Source organism: Rhinatrema bivittatum, chromosome 19 (assembly GCF_901001135.1).
Source record: "Rhinatrema bivittatum chromosome 19, aRhiBiv1.1, whole genome shotgun sequence".
Lineage (NCBI taxonomy): Eukaryota > Metazoa > Chordata > Amphibia > Gymnophiona > Rhinatrematidae > Rhinatrema > Rhinatrema bivittatum.
This window is the reverse complement of record NC_042633.1, coordinates 43,003,370-43,019,737: the sequence shown is the minus strand read 5'-3', so window position 1 is coordinate 43,019,737 and position 16,368 is coordinate 43,003,370. Positions and strand designations below refer to the sequence as shown.

Genomic DNA, 16,368 nt, shown 5'->3' with positions numbered 1-16,368 from the left:
TGGACTTTCAGTAGTCACTGTGTGCATGTGTGTCCCAGAAAAAAAAAAAAAAAAAGGCCCCATTAGTTCTGTGTGAAAATTCTTGTTTCATTTGTATTTGTTTGTATATTTTACCAATGTGATGGGGACAGCCATATTTCAAAACAGATTGAGAGAGCAAATCTGTGGCACTGGATGGAGCAGAAGCCTAAAGAGAACCGATCTGGTGGTGAAACCATGGTCTTCTGCATCAGCATGGCCCCACCATAGCAGTGCTTTATCACACTATATGTTCAACCATGGGGCCAACAATCACTACGTTCGCCACAGGAAAGACCCAATCTCTACTCCGATGCTTAGCACTGATGGTCAATTTTAAAGAGAGAGGGAGAGATTTGCTTTTAGCAGGCAGCTGGAGGTCAGAATGACCGTGGACCCGGTTCACCTCTGGTCATCCATCCCTGGAGAGCTTTCTCTTTGAAGCTCGGGCCGGCTGTAGGGCGACCTGTTTTCAGCATCTTTCTCTCCCTGAGCCGGATCACTTTTCAGGAGCGTGTGTAGCCCTCCTGGAAAGCTCAGCCCGGAGAGAATTAATCTTCAGCACCACCGAAATTTCCAGTGAAGGGTAGCAACCAATCCGATGGAGAGGTCCCTCTGAAGTTCAGCCCAGTCTTCAGTATTACAGGGAGCCCCTGGGACGCTCGGCCTGGGTCTGGTGGGATCTCCTGCATCACTCGGGGGGGGGTCTGTTCCCAGCATGGTGCAGGCTTGCACTGAAGCTTAACCTGGGCCGGGCTGGTTTTCAGCACCATGGAGAGCTGCATTGGTAGGTCAGCACAGCCGGGGGTGTGATGTTCTCAGCACCATGGAGAGCACATTGGTAGGTCAGCACAGCCGGGGGGGGGGGGGGGGGGGGTGATGTTCTCAGCACCATGGAGAGCTGCATTGGTAGGTCAGCACAGCCGGGTGATGTTCTCAGCACCATGGAGAGCTGCATTGGTAGGTCAGCACAGCCGGGGGTGTGATGTTCTCAGCACCATGGAGAGCGGCATTGGTAGGTCAGCACAGCCGGGTGATGTTCTCAGCACCATGGAGAGCGGCATTGGTAGGTCAGCACAGCCGGGGGTGTGATGTTCTCAGCACCATGGAGAGCTGCATTGGTAGGTCAGCACAGCCGGGGGTGTGATGTTCTCAGCACCATGGAGAGCGGCATTGGTAGGTCAGCACAGCCGGGTGATGTTCTCAGCACCATGGAGAGCGGCATTGGTAGGTCAGCACAGCCGGGTGATGTTCTCAGCACCATGGAGAGCTGCATTGGTAGGTCAGCACAGCCCGGGTGTGATGTTCTCAGCACCATGGAGAGCGGCATTGACTTTCTGCCAGGCCCGGTTCGGTTTTCAGTGGCTTGGAGCCCAGCGCCAGGCTTGGTCGGCTCTGATACCAGGCAGCGGATTTCCTTTGAAACCGAGCCTGTGCCATGCGGTCCTCCAGCGTTCATCAGCAGGATTAGCTCTTATGAAGTCCAGACCTGGCCAGGCAGCTTGGAGAGGTCCTGCTAAGTGCTGTGCTTTCCCAGGCATCGTCCTGTGCGCTTTTCTGCAGAAATGGACATAGAGTAAAAGCTGCTATTTACAAATGGGGGCGGGTGGGGGGGGGGAATACAGGGTTTTTATTGACTCATTCTTCTAATGCCTGCCTAAGGGAGCCGATACGGAGGAAGAAAGGATCTACTTTTTTGCGTCCATCCCTCGAACACATCAAAGGTCACAAACACTCTACTTCCCTACGAACTATTTTACAAAATTAAAAGCACCTCTGCCGTGTTCCTGGTCCCTAAATGAGTGGGGAAACGGTAGATCCGGGGGGAGCAGGTAAGTCTGTGAGTGGCCAGGGCTCTGCACTGCATACTGGGAGTGCAAGCTCGAAATCCCAAGCCTGTCACATACAGTGACACCTGCTGGTCGGGAAGCAGCCGTGCGAGAGCTGCATCCTGCTTCCTCTGCTGTCACAAGAGCTGGCCTGCAGAGAGGAGTCACGATAGGAAGCTGCTCAGGTTGTGGCGTAGTTGCATGGCTGCGCGCGCGCATTTTTTATCTGTCCTCGCACCCACCCATCGTACCCGGGTACGGTCTCCAGCTCTGCCTCTCTCTGTAGTCCTTCCTGCCTGTCCATCTCCATTTCTGAGCTGAAGTGCCCTCCATAGTGTTAAGTGATGAAGCTTTTTTTTTTTTTTTGGTTAAAGCAAGCTTTCCCCACACTCTCAGCAGCTCAGCTTAAGGCCAGTAATTAGCAGAAATGTTTTTAAGCCTGGAAGCCTTCCTGTGACACTGGGGGGAACGACAGCCGCTGGGTGTTGTGATCTTTCGTGGATGATTGATGCGCCGTCGCGGGAAATGTGCCCCGGATTGCTGGTCTGCCCCAGCCACCGCGGATGGATGGATCCTTGTGCCATGCCTGCGTCTTCTTTGTTTGCCTGAAGATGTATTTGTGTGTGTGTGTTGGGGGGGGGGGGGGTGGAGGCTTCTCCCATTCCTTACCAGGCCACCCTAAGCAGTCCTCCTCACAGGATAGAGCTGCCGTACCAGAGATTAATAACTCAGGGGTCTGCAGAAGAAGCCTCGTCCCCTCCACTCCCCCCTGGAGCTCTCCTGATCTGCTATTCATGAGATTTCCTGGGGGGTGGGGTGGGTGGGGATAGAGAGATGGATTTAGGAATGCTGTTTGAATGGGGAGGGGTTCTATTTTAGGACCCCTGGTGCTCCGTGATGTGCCTTACTCCGTAAGTGGTATAACTGATTGATTTTCAGCCTGTACTCTTATTGATTGATGTACATTATAAAGCTTGTCCCTTCCCCACCATGCACATCTTCTGGTTCCTTCCGTGGGGGTGGGGAGCGGCTGAGTGTTGATATTAATCTTATCCCTTGGCTGGAACAGATCTTGAGACTATGAAGGGTATCCATATTTTGAAAGCAAGCCTATGAACAATGTAAAATGCAGAAAGTGTCTTCTGCAGATGATACAGGGAAATTGGGGTGGAGGTGGGATGCAGATTTACAAGGTGGGTGTATCTTGGTTCTCCACTGGCCTTGTAGCCTTTCTTCATAGCCTCAGTACCCCGACATCTGCTGCTGGTTCAGTGTGAGGACTGATTATTACTGGACTCCCTGGATGTCCAGTCTTGGGAGACAGATGTTGCAATGCTGAGATATGCACAAGGTGTCCCTCACTGGTTGCTCTCTCAACTAGATGTGTCTCTAGTTTGGGAAAACTTTAACAGACTGTTTGAGGTGGGAGGGGTGTGTGTGTGTATGTGTGTATATATGTGTGTGAGAGTGTGAATGTATGTGTGACTGAGCGTGAGTGGGTGATGTGTATGTATGAGTGACTGTGTGTGAGAGTGTGTAACAGAGTGTGTGTGGCACGTGTGTGTGTGTATGTGTGTATGTGTGAATGTATGTGTGATTGTGGGCATGGGTGGGTAGTGTGTGTGTGTATATGTGTGTGTGTGAGTGTGAATGTATGTGTGAGCGTGTATGACAGTGTATATGTATGTGGCATATGTGTGAGTGTTTGTGTGAGTGTGCATGTGTATGTGACAGAGTGTATGTGTGTATGAGTGTGACTGTGTGAGTGTGAATGTATGTGTGAGTATGACAGTGTATATGTGTGTCACATGTGTGTTAATGTTTGTGTGAATATATACATGTGTATGTGACAGTGTGTGTGTATATGTATGTGTGAGTGTGTATGACAGTGTATATGTGTGTGTGGCATGTGTGTTAGTGCTTGTGTGAGTGTATGCATGTGTATGTGACAGAGTGTGTGTGTGTATGAGTGTGACTATGTGCGTGTGTGTGTATGACAGTGTATATGTGTGTGTGTGTGAATGTATGTGTGAGAGTGTATGACAGTGTATATGTGTGTGGCATGTGTGTTAGTGTTTGTGTAAGTGTATGTGACAGAGTGTGTGTGTGTGTGTATGTGTATGAGTGTGAATGTGTGTGTGTGTGACAGTGTATATGTGTGTGTGGCATGTGTGTTAGTGTTTGTGTGAGTACATGTGACAGAGAGAGTGTGACAGAGAGAGAGAGAGTGTGTGTGTGTGTGTGTGAATGTATGTGTGAGAGTGTATGACAGTGTATATGTGTGTGGCATGTGTGTTAGTGTTTGTGTAAGTGTATGTGACAGAGTGTGTGTGTGTATGAGTGTGAATGTGTGTGTGTATGACAGTGTATATGTGTGTGTGGCATGTGTGTTAGTGTTTGTGTGAGTGCATGTGACAGAGAGTGTGTGTGTGTGTATGTGTATGAGTGTGAATGTGTGTGTGTATGACAGTGTATATGTGTGTGTGGCATGTGTGTTAGTGTTTGTGTGAGTGCATGTGACAGAGAGAGTGTGTGTGTGAGTGTGAATGTGTGTGTTCTTTCACACAGATGAGGCTGCTTGGCTGCTTTCCCTTCCCTCTCCCTCTGGGCACTGCTAGGGCTGAGATAAGGACCAGGGATCTCAGTTCATCTCGTTGCCACAGTAACACCTGTTAGATTTCTCTGGGACTGCGAGGTGAAAACAAGCGAAGCTCCCGAGAGCCTGCGGCTGGAGCAGCACCTTCCTCCGCCTGCCCGTGCATGCTACTTTCCTTCTCCGCTCCCAGGGGGGCTTCTCTTGGCTCCTTGCTGCTGTGTTTTCTCTCTAGATTATTCCCTTCGTCTGCGCCTCCCCGCAGCCTTTGTAGGAGAGAGGATGGAGCTGAGCCTGCACCGGGGCAGAAATCTGGAGACCCTTCCCTGGCAGCGGGAGGCCTTCCAGCTCTCTGTCAGTCCAGGCTGTAGGGACAGAGTGGAAGGTCACAAGGGCAGAAGTTGATTTTATGGTGCGGCTGCTGGTGGAGCACTCACTGTGTCGCTCCTGTTTTCTCTCTGTGTTTTTGGCCAGGCTCTTCAGTTGCAGTCTGGAGGTTTGTGAGATCAAGGAGTGCCACCTTAAGGGAAATCCCCCACCTCAGGGGGGGGGGGGGGTCCTTGCTGTCTGTCAATGCCTCCTGCAGAAAGCAACCTCGATTCAGATTAAGAATTGCAGCCCACTCAATGTTCCCGAGATCCGTGTTTTAGAGCTGGCCAGAAAAGCAAACCTGTTCTATTCCTGATTGATAGCCAACTTCCCCCTGTTATTCTGGGATATCCTGGGAGCCCCTTCGCTGATCCTCAGCACAATTTAAAGACCCACCCCACCCACCTGAGCAGTGCAAACATCCTAAAACAGCCACTCCTCATGCTCAGCCTAAGATGACTAGGAAGCTCCCCAGTCCTGGTATTATCCCTGCCATTGCATGCTGGGACTTGTAGTTCCTTTTTAAGTGTGTGTGTGTGTGGGGGGGTTCAGGGAAATTGGAACTACAAATACCGGAAAAAGCAGGCCTGTCTCAGCTTGCCCCATGGGTTATGGAGCTGGAGGTGCCTGGGCAATGCAGCTACCACCAGCTCCCATGCAGTGGATGAGGGCAGGAGACTTCACTGGACGAGAAGCTGAGCCAGAAAACTTGTGGTTTGCCGCTTGCAATAGCAGAAAGAGGCTTGGTCTGAGGGACCAAGTCCTGACGTCCCAAAACGTTTCTGACATCCTGCACAGGAGAAAGGACACAAGAAGGGAGAGTGCTCCAGAAGGCATGAGGGGGGGTTCATTGCTTCGCAGAGATGCGGGGTGTGTGTATATATGTGTGTGTGTGTGTGTGTGTGTGTGTGTGTGTGTGTGTATATCTCGGAGCTCTCCTTTTCCCAGGATATGGAGGGAGGGGGTTATTATTTCCCCTGGATAGAAGGGTTAGGGGAAGGTCCGTACATTGCCTGGATATAGGGTGGCAAAGGATAGGGGAGGAGAAGCATCACTGCATCTTTTTTCAATGTCTCCAGTCTTCTGAATTTTTTTGGATTATTTTTCTGTTTTCTCTGCTTTTTTCTTTTTTTTTTTTTCTTTCTGTGGCTCCTCAGCAGAGAGAGGATGGAGCAGAGCCTGCACCGGGGCAGAAATCTGAAAGGCAAGGCAAGGAAGAGAGACTCTTCCCTGGTAGCAGGAGACCTTTCAGCTCTCTGTCTGTCAATCAGTCAGTCCTGTGTCACGCTGCAGTCTATGGGGACAAACTAAAATGTCCCCACTAACCTAGGACAGTGTTGATTCTGATGGTGAATCAGGCTGTGAATGGGGGTCATTCCTCTCCCTTGATGGTGAATCAGGCTGTGAATGGGGCTCATTCCTCTCCCTTGATGGTGAATCAGGCTGTGAATGGGGGGTCATTCCTGTCCCTTGATGTTGAATCAGGCTGTGAATGGGGGGTCATTCCTGTCCCTTGATGTTGAATCAGGCTGTGAATGGGGGGTCATTCCTGTCCCTTGATGGTGAATCAGGCTGTGAATGGGGGGTCATTCCTGTCCCTTGATGGTGAATCAGGCTGTGAATGGGGGGTCATTCCTGTCCCTTGATGTTGAATCAGGCTGTGAATGGGGGTCATTCCTCTCCCTTGATGGTGAATCAGGCTGTGAATGGGGGTCATTCCCCTCCCTTGATGGTGAATCAGGCTGTGAATGGGGGTCATTCCTCTCCCTTGATGGTGAATCAGGCTTGTGAATGGGGGTCATTCCTCTCCCTTGATGGTGAATCAGGCTGTGAATGGGGGTCATTCCTCTCCCTTGATGGTGAATCAGGCTGTGAATGGGGGTCATTCCTGTCCCTTGATGGTGAATAAGGCTGTGAATGGGGGTCATTCTCCTCCCTTGATGGTGAATCAGGCTGTGAATGTGGGTCATTCCTCTCCCTTGATGGTGAATCAGGCTGTGAATGTGGGTCATTCCTCTCCCTTGATGGTGAATCAGGCTGTGAATGGGGGTCATTCCCCTCCCTTGATGGTGAAATCAGGCTGTGAATGGGGGTCGTTCCTGTCCCTTGATGGTGAATCAGGCTGTGAATGGGGGGTTATTCCCCTCCCTTGATTGTGAATCAGGCTGTGAATGGGGGTCATTCCTGTTCCTTGATGGTGAATCAGGCTGTGAATGGGGGTCATTCCCCTCCCTTGATGGTGAATCAGGCTGTGAATGGGGGTCATTCCTCTCCCTTGATGGTGAATCAGGCTGTGAATGGGGGTCATTCCCCTCCCTTAATGGTGAATCAGGCTGTGAATGGGGGTCGTTCCTGTCCCTTGATGGTGAATGAGGCTGTGAATGGGGGGTCATTCCCCTCCCTTGATGGTGAATCGGGTATTGACTGGGGCACATCCCCATCTCTTGCTGGTGATGCAGGTGTTCTTTGGGGCTCTTTCTCTTCTCTTTTGATGGTGGGATTGGGATAGAGGGAGGGTGGGGGCTGCTGCACCGCGACTGCACACTCCGCAGTCTGGGTTCATTCGCCTCTCGCTGCTGTCTGGCTCATGCCAACTTCCATGTAGCCGCATAGAAGGAGGCTTCTCCTCCTCATCCCTCCCTCCCTCCTCCCCCCCTCCTCCCTCTCACTCACCAGGGGCCGGAGGAGCTGCCGGTCCCTGCTCCAAGCGATGGATGATTCAGGAATTATCAGACGCAGACGGCTGCAGGTACTAGAACAGCACTGGGTGTCTCTGTCTGTCTGTCTGTATGTGCTGTGTGTGGGTGTGTGTGTGTGTGTGAGGGGGGGGGGGTGTCTTGTGTTTGCCTTCTGTGTCCGTTTCTTTCTGTCTCTCTCGTTCATCCTTTCTGGGCAGAGAACACATCGTGTGAGAGCAATGGATGTGTATTTCCACTCTATAAATATGTAATCCAGCCCCTGAAGCCTGTGCAGTCTTGTGTTCATGTGCATGAATGATCTGGTCCCCAGCAACACCTAGAAAGGCTGCACATCTGTGTGTATGTATTTAGCCACATACACACCGATATATATATACGCTGCAGCACTGTACCTCATATATACGCAGGAGCACTGATATATATAGGCTGTGATGCTGATACATAGGCTTTAATATTGATATGTACACACTGTAGCACTGATATATATACATTATATATATGCGGTAACACTGACATATCTGCTCTGTCACTGATATATATGCTGTAACACTGATATATATATATGCTGTAACACTGCCATAGCTGTTTTATCACTGATACACACATTGTAGCATTAATACGTACACTATAACACTGACATATATATATTATATATGTACTGTAACGCTGACATACCTGCTTTGTTACTGATATGCATTGTAACACTGATAAAAATATGCTGTAACACTGTCATATCTGCTTTATCACTGATATAGACATTGAAGCATTAATACGTACACTATAACGCTAACATATATACATTATATATATGCTGTAACACTAACATATCTGCTTTGTTACTGATATGCATTGTAACACTGATAAAAATATGCTGTAGCACTGTCATATCTGCTTTATCACTGATATAGACATTGAAGCATTAATATGTACACTATAACACTGACATATATATATTATATATATACTGTAACATTGACATATCTGCTTTGTTATTGATATGCATTTGTAACACTGATATATATGCTGTAACACTGCTATAACTGCTTTATCACTGATAAACACATTGTAGCACTGACATATACATTGATATATACATTGTAACACTGACATATATACATTATATATATATATGCTGTAACTGACATATCTGCTCTTTCACTGATATACATTGTAACACTGATAAAAATATGCTGTAACACTGCCATAGCTGCTTTATCACTGATATACACATTGTAACACTGATATATAAACTGTATCACTGACATATATTAATTATATATACACTGTAACACTGACATATATACACAATATATATAAACGTTGTAACACTGACATTTCTGCTTTATCACTGATATACATATTGTAGCACTGATATATACAATGTAGCACTGACATATTCATTATATATATTCTGTAACACTGACATATCTGCTCTCACTGATATACATTGTAACACTGACATATATGTTGTAGCAGTGATATAGCTGCTCTTCACTGATATACACATTGTAGCACAATATATACACTGTAGCACTGACATATATACATTATATATATTCTGTAATACTGACATATCTGCTCTGTCACTGATATACATTGTAACACTGACATATATGTTGTAGCAGTGATATAGCTGCTCTTCACTGATATACACATTGTAGCACAATATATACACTGTAGCACTGACATATATACATTATATATATTCTGTATTACTGACATATCTGCTCTGTCACTGATATACATTGTAACACTGACATATATGTTGTAGCAGTGATATAGCTGCTCTTCACTGATATATACACTGTAGCACTGACATATATACATTATATATATATGCTGTTACAATGACATATGGTACCTGAATTACTAATAATACTCTATTATATATCAGTGATAGAGTATAATGCTTTATCACTGATTTATACACTGAAATGTATATATTTATTAGCTGCCCTTCCTACTTTCAGGGTGGGGTACAATAGATACATACATAATTGTTAACACATAAATAAAGAATACATAAAACAGGTCAGAGCTTAAAAATTTATAATAAAAAAATACATAAACAGAACATATAGATAAAATCATTAATACTTTAAAATAATAGATAAAATAAAATAAAAATAACATCTAAAATCTAATCTAAAACAAAAGCCTGGAAAACAGTGGAGTTTATATCTTATCTGTCTGACTTGAGAAGGCTTTTTAAAATAAATACATCTTTAAGGCTTTCTTGAAAAAAGTTTTTTTCCATGCGCTTTCTTAATTTAAATGAAAGGGAGTTCCATAAAAATGGACCTGCATGAGAGATTGTGTGTTCTCGGGCTAGAGGGAACATGAAGAGGTAGATGAGAGGAGGATATTACTATATTACGATAAATATATATATATATACACACACATGCTGTCACACTGATATATTGTACCTGAATTACTAATAATGCTATAAGCTGTCTTCAGCATCATTTGAAAAGACATGCTAAAAATCCCAATTATTATGATATTATTATTATTAGTATGCTATAGCAGTGATATATTTATTTATTTATTTATTTAACATTTTTATATACCGATAGCCGTTTGCACATCGTACCGGTTTACATATAAACCGGTACAGTTATATATGCTCTATCTCTCAAATATGCACTGTAACACTGAAATATATGCTGTAGCAGTGATATATGCTCTATCACTGATCTTTACATTGCTTTACTGATATATATGGTCTACAAGTGTTATATGTGGTCTATCGCTGATATATATACACACTGTAGCACTGATATGTATGCTGTAGCAGTGATATATATGCTCTATCACTGATCTTTACATTGCTTTTCTGATATATATGGTCTACAAGTGTTATATGTGGTCTATCGCTGATATATACACACTGTAGCACTGATATGTATGCTGTGGCAGTGATATATATGCTCTATCACTGATGTATACATTGCTGTACTAATATATATGGTGTAGCAGTGTTATGTGTGGTCTGTCACTGATATATATATACACTGTAGCACTGATATGTATGCTGTAGCAGTGATATATATGCTCTATCACTGATCTATACATTGCTGTACTGATATATATGGTATAGCAGGGTTAGGGAATAGCCACTGCTATTAATTGCATCAGTAGCATGGGATCTTCTTAGTGTTTGGGTACTTGCCAGGTTTCTTGTGGCCTGGATTGGCCTCTGTTGGAAACAGGATGCTGGGCTTGATGGACCCTTGGTCTGACCCAGCATGGCAGGTTCTTATGCTCTTACGTAGCAGCTATATATATGTTTTATCACAATACATACACTGCAAGACTGATATACTGTATATGTATTGTTGTAGTGCTATATATACTCAGTCACTAAACTATCAGCGACATATACACCGTAAGACTGATATAGCTTAGGAAATATTCACAGAGAGGGTGGTGGATGCGTGGAACGGCCTACCAGTGCAAGTGGTGGAGACCAGGACAGCATCAGAAAGCAGGGGATAAATACAGGGGATCTCTAAGGCAGTGAAGGGAATTATGAAGCTAAATTAATTGGATGGGTGGGCAGACTGGATGGGCCGTATGGTTTTTTTTTCTGCCATCATGTTTCTATATATATATATATATATATATATATATACGCACACTGTAGGAGTGATATAAATGCTGTCAGTGATATACACTGTCACACTCTGTAGAAGTTGTTATGATCAGAGAGCATTGCAGTGTCTCTGCTTTTTTTTTTTGCTAATCAGCTGGTGTCATAACCTTCCTTTTCAGAAGCTTGTTTCTGCCCTCCTCTTGGTTACCTGTACCTTCAGCATGAGAAGGGGGTTATTTTTCTGCAGGCTGGAGCGAAGTGTGAGGCGCGCGCACGTGTGTGTGTGTGTGTGTCTGTGTGTGTGTCAGGAAGGATGCAAGGTGTGAATGGGGAGGTCTGTGTCAGTCTCCCTACGTATTAAATAATAAAGCACCTGATAGATTTATTTTGCATTGGCTATCCCAGAAAGGTTGCTGGTTTCCTTTACAGCCGTGAAGAGAGTTAAGGCAGTTTGCCGTTGATCCAGATGCTGACAGGCACTGAAATCCTAGATGGATCCCAAAGCATGTTTCTGAGGTTCACTTGCTTGCTGATGTGGGATTTAGGAAATCTGTGTGCAGAACGCCACAGTTCTCGTCCCAGTGCATGCCACGTGGACTGATCTGGTGCCGTTCTGTGCGGTGTCGCTCACAACCCGGTTCTGGTGCCAGGAGCTCCGGAAGGAGTGGGGCCAGCGGCGTGAAAGGCATCCTGCTTCCCCGGTTCCCTGCCGGCGTGCGCCGGGGGTCCCGCCCCTGTGCCACCGCAGTACGATGGTAACTTTAATAGCTGAGGGCAGAAAAAGTCCGATTGGCCCGTCCGGTCTGCTTATAGTTTATTCCTGTCCTTGCTGTCCATGGCCACCTGTAAGGCCTTATCCCAAGATAACTCCTCCTCCGTTGTACTCCTTCCGAGGAGACGGACACCCAGCACGCCTCCCCCTCCCCACGTCCAACCACAGGGAACTGTAATAATGTAAACGGCCCACCACATCCAGCCTCCTGGATGGCCCGTGCCCGCGGTGAACGGCCCCTGCTCCCACTTGGACTTGCTTATTACTGTGCTTGAAGCCTGCCAGACCGACCCAGCTGCTCATTAATTCCATCATCACACAGAGAGAAGAGGCCATGGGTCCATCAGATTGCTTTGATTTGCTGTTTCAGATTCCAATCTTAGGGCCCTGCAATGGTCAAGTTACTATCACTGCGACTGGGGAGAAGGGAGGGGGTGGTCATTCCCCTGTAATCTATCCTCTTTCCAGCTACCTTTAGGCCCTACTGTTACCACTTCTTCATCTGCCGCCTGAGGTGGGATTCAACGAGTCATCCGTCATCAACGGCTGTGGCCAGATGTTTCTCCCATCTCACTTCCAAGGAGTGATGCGAGTAAGGGCTTTGGAGACCCCTGTCTTGCTTCTCATTTTCATCTGATCCCCTCTCACTTCCAGACCTGGGCTGTTACTGTGTCGTGACAGAAACGGGAAGCTCTTTAATGCTGTAGCTTAAGACCTGCTGTAAATCTCTCCAGCCATGTGACCAGATGCAGTAAAGCTGATCATAGACATTCCTCTCTGCTCGCTCTCCTCCAGCTATGTAAGCACTCAAACTCTCTCGCCTGCCCCTTTATAATTTGGGTGCGGGCCTTGCTTCCTGGGTTGGAGCTTGACCTTCCGTTTCATTCACGCTTGACCGTATGAAGGAGATCTTGCAGGGGAAAAGTGCAGAGCCACTGGTGCCGTTCACAGCTCCTGCAGCCCCAGCCTCTCCCAGCAGGAGGCGCTGTAGGGAACGGTGCGGGAGTGCTGGGTATGGGGGGGGAGTCACAGCTCCTGCAGTCCCAGCCTCTCCCAGCAGGAGGCGCTGTAGGCAATGGTGCAGGAGCACTGGGTATGGGGGAGTCACAGCTCCTGCAGTCCCAGCCTCTCCCTGCAGGAGCTGCTGTAGGGAACGGTGCGGGAGTGCTGGGTATGGGGGGAGTCACAGCTCCTGCAGTCCCAGCCTCTCCCAGCAGGAGGCACTGTAGGGAATGATGCAGGAGTACTGGGTATGGGGGAGTCACAGCTCCTGCAGTCCCAGCCTCTCCCAGCAGGAGGCGCTGTAGGGAACGGTGCAGGAGGGCTGAGTCTATATAGACTATCAGTAATAGAATTCTACGTCTGGAAGCTCTTAGAGTTGACGTTATCTCTCATCTTGTTGCTATCACTGAGGCATGGTTGATAAGAAGTGAGTCAGACCAAGGTCCATCAAGCCCCAGCATCCTCTCTGGGCACTGGATCAACGAGTCTCATGGATGGTGGCCATAGTGGGTTATAATCTTGGTAGGAAGGGCTGAGATCGCAGAAGAGGGGGAGGAATGGCTTCATGTAACCAGTCATGTCAAAGTATCTGAATTCCCCTGGATTATGGGGGATGGGGGGGGGGGGGGGGGGAATCTGTGAACCATCTTGGAAAGAGGAGATTGGCACTTCCATGCACAGCAGGGGAACTGGGCCAGGGATCTGACTGAAGCCGTCGGAAAGGTGGTAATGAAGGGGGAAATGTTAACCTGCCAGTTGTGGATACCTGCAGACAGTTGGAAGTAGAGCGATCCCGGTCTCCCTTCAAGGGCACGACCTGGTGCTTACACATGCAGAAAGCATTTCTAATGTCCGAGCACCAGCGACCATCAAACGGAATTGGCAGAGATGTAGAAAAATCACAAAGCTTCAATATTATCCGCTTTAATAGATGAGGGGAATCACATTAACCAGGGTCCTGGCAGGGTAGGAGTAGGCGGGTGAAGTGGAGGACCAGTGAGATAAACGAGAGCTCCCACACTGGTAGGATTGCCCTGCCTAGAGTGCTTTTTCATTTTGTACGATGTTGAATTCAGATACAGCTAGGGAAATGGTCAATGATGGCGCGCTCTGGGTACCATGGAGGCTTGGGACTCCCCACCCCTCCACTATCACAAGCATTGAGAAACGTTGGGCACAGAAGAATGGTTTTTTTCAGTCCTCTCCCTGGATCTCCTTGAGAGGGACTGAACACCCCTCTACAGGTTCGATATTACACGGCTCTCTCCTCTGTTCCTTCCCCGCTGACCCCTTTGATGGATAACCAGAGTCTACTAGCCCAACTTCTCTTGTTGACATGATCACGGGATCTGCGCTATGGGGGCAATTATTTGAGAAGGGCAAGTTTTATGCCTCTTAGAGATTTTAATATAACTTGCAACTGAAAGGTTTATTTATGAAAGCCCGGATTAGGAATCTGGGGGTAGAGGTTTATCGGCCTTTGAAAGCCTGACTGCAGATACCATTTCTAACAAGGGTCTAATTTCTAAACTATACCGATTTATTAATAGAAGGAACGGGAGGCCTTCTGAAGAGAGTTAAGCGCTTATGGACAAAAGATATAAATTAGGGGAAATTCCCTATGAGTAACCACCCAAAAAAATGGTTACAAATTGTTATACCACCAGTATGACGTGCCTGATAGATTGTTTATAATTGGATGCCTTCCTCATGATAGATGTTGGCGGGATTGTGAAGAAAAAGGTTATTTTTTTTTTCACATTTGGTGGACATGCCCGGTTATCTGGGTACACTGGTCTGAAATTATCTCTTGGATCTATGATATTTCCAGCTACCTGCAGATCCTACCGTTATCCTTCTTCATCTTCCACCTGAGCTGGGATTAAACGAGCCATCCGTGTGATGTTAGCTGCAAGGCAAGCATAGCCCTGCCACTGGAGATCATGCACAGCTCCCTCGGTGGCTTCCTCATTGTGTTTCTGTAAGGTTTGGCCGGCCACAAGGTGGTCCCCATGACCAGCCACGCATACTTCAGATTGCAGCCCAGCCTCAGTGCCCGTGGCCTCCTCTTCCTGGCTTGGATGCCACAGCGCCTGCTACTCTCTCTCTTCTAGGCCCCTGGTGGGAAGAGAGCCAGAGCGCCGTCTTATTATTGTCGTCGGTGCTCCACTCCGCCGATGACTCAGCAACGAGTCCTCCTGCCTTGCATTGCTGCCTTCCTATGCCTCTTCGTCCTGCTGTCTTTTCAATTCATTTATTAAAACTTAATATCCTGCTCGATAAAGCATGGTTACATTGCCCTGTGGCCTGGTTCCTGCCTTGCCCTGTCTTGTCCTGATCCTCAGTGGTTTTGTCTGTCTTGGCCTGATTCCTGGTTCTGATCTCTGCTACGGATACTGACCGCTCTTTGGATAGTCACCTGCCCCGACCTTGGCCTGAACCCAGCTCCTGTCTGCTCACTACCAGCCCTGACCACTGTCTGAACCTTCAGTTCTTCTGACTGCTCCTTATGGGACTTTCACCTAAGCTCTGCTGGCCGCTGGAACCCAAGGGCTCAACCTGTGAGGAACAGGGCTGGGTCGAGGTGAAGCTTCAGCTCCAGTCCCAGGAAGAGTGAGTCCGCTAGCTGTTGGCATTGCCCTATTGGGTTCATCTGCTAGGCTGCATAAACCACGCCACTGCCCAAGGGTTTGCATCCTTGACAGTTTGTTATGGGAAGTATATACTATGGAGATCATCGATAGCTCCCTTAATGGCTTCCTGGTTGCATTTCTTATGGGGAGTGTATACTATGGAGATCATCTATGGCTCCCCCAATGGCTTTCTGGTTGTGTTTTGTTATGGGAAGTATATACTATGGAGATCATCCACAGCTCCTTGAGTGGTTTCCTGGTTACGTTTGTTATGGGAAGTATATACTATGGAGATCATCCACAGCTCCTTGAGTGGTTTCCTGGTTGCATTTCTTATGGGGAGTATATACCATGGAGATCATCTACAGCTCCCCCAATGGCTTTCTGGTTGTGTTTTGTTATGTGAAGTATATACTATGGAGATCATCCACAGCTCCTTGAGTGGTTTCCTGGTTACGTTTGTTATGGGGAGTATATACTATGGAGATCATCCACAGCTCCTTGAGTGGTTTCCTGGTTACGTTTGTTATGGGGAGTATATACTATGGAGATCATGTACAGCTCCCTCAATGGCTTCCTGATTGCATTTGTTATGAGGAGTGTATACTAGGGAGATCATGTGCAACTCCCTAAAGGGCTTCCTGGTTGTATTTGTTTTGGGGAGTGTATACTATGGAGATCACCTACAGCTCCCTCAATAACTTCCTGGTTGCATTTGTTATGGAGAGTATAAACTATGGAGATCACCCACAGCTCTCTCAGTGGGTTCATGGTTGCATTTGTTATGGGGAGTATATACTAGAGAGATCATCTACAGCTCCCTCCATGGCTTCCTGGTTGTGTTTGTTATGGGGA

The 16,368-nt window shown here is 47.2% G+C and overlaps 1 protein-coding gene across 1 annotated transcript in view; it reads left to right on the top strand.

Annotated features, from left to right (window-relative positions):
• The first annotated feature begins 1,178 nt into the window (after positions 1-1,178).
• MAST1 (microtubule associated serine/threonine kinase 1) overlaps positions 1,179-16,368 on the top strand; it is a 62,550-nt gene continuing 47,360 nt past the window's right edge. Inside the window, exons 1-2 of the mRNA XM_029584552.1 lie at positions 1,179-1,296; positions 4,676-4,794. Coding sequence (XP_029440412.1) covers positions 1,179-1,296; positions 4,676-4,794 — 237 coding nt within the window. The remainder of the gene's footprint in view (positions 1,297-4,675; positions 4,795-16,368) is intronic.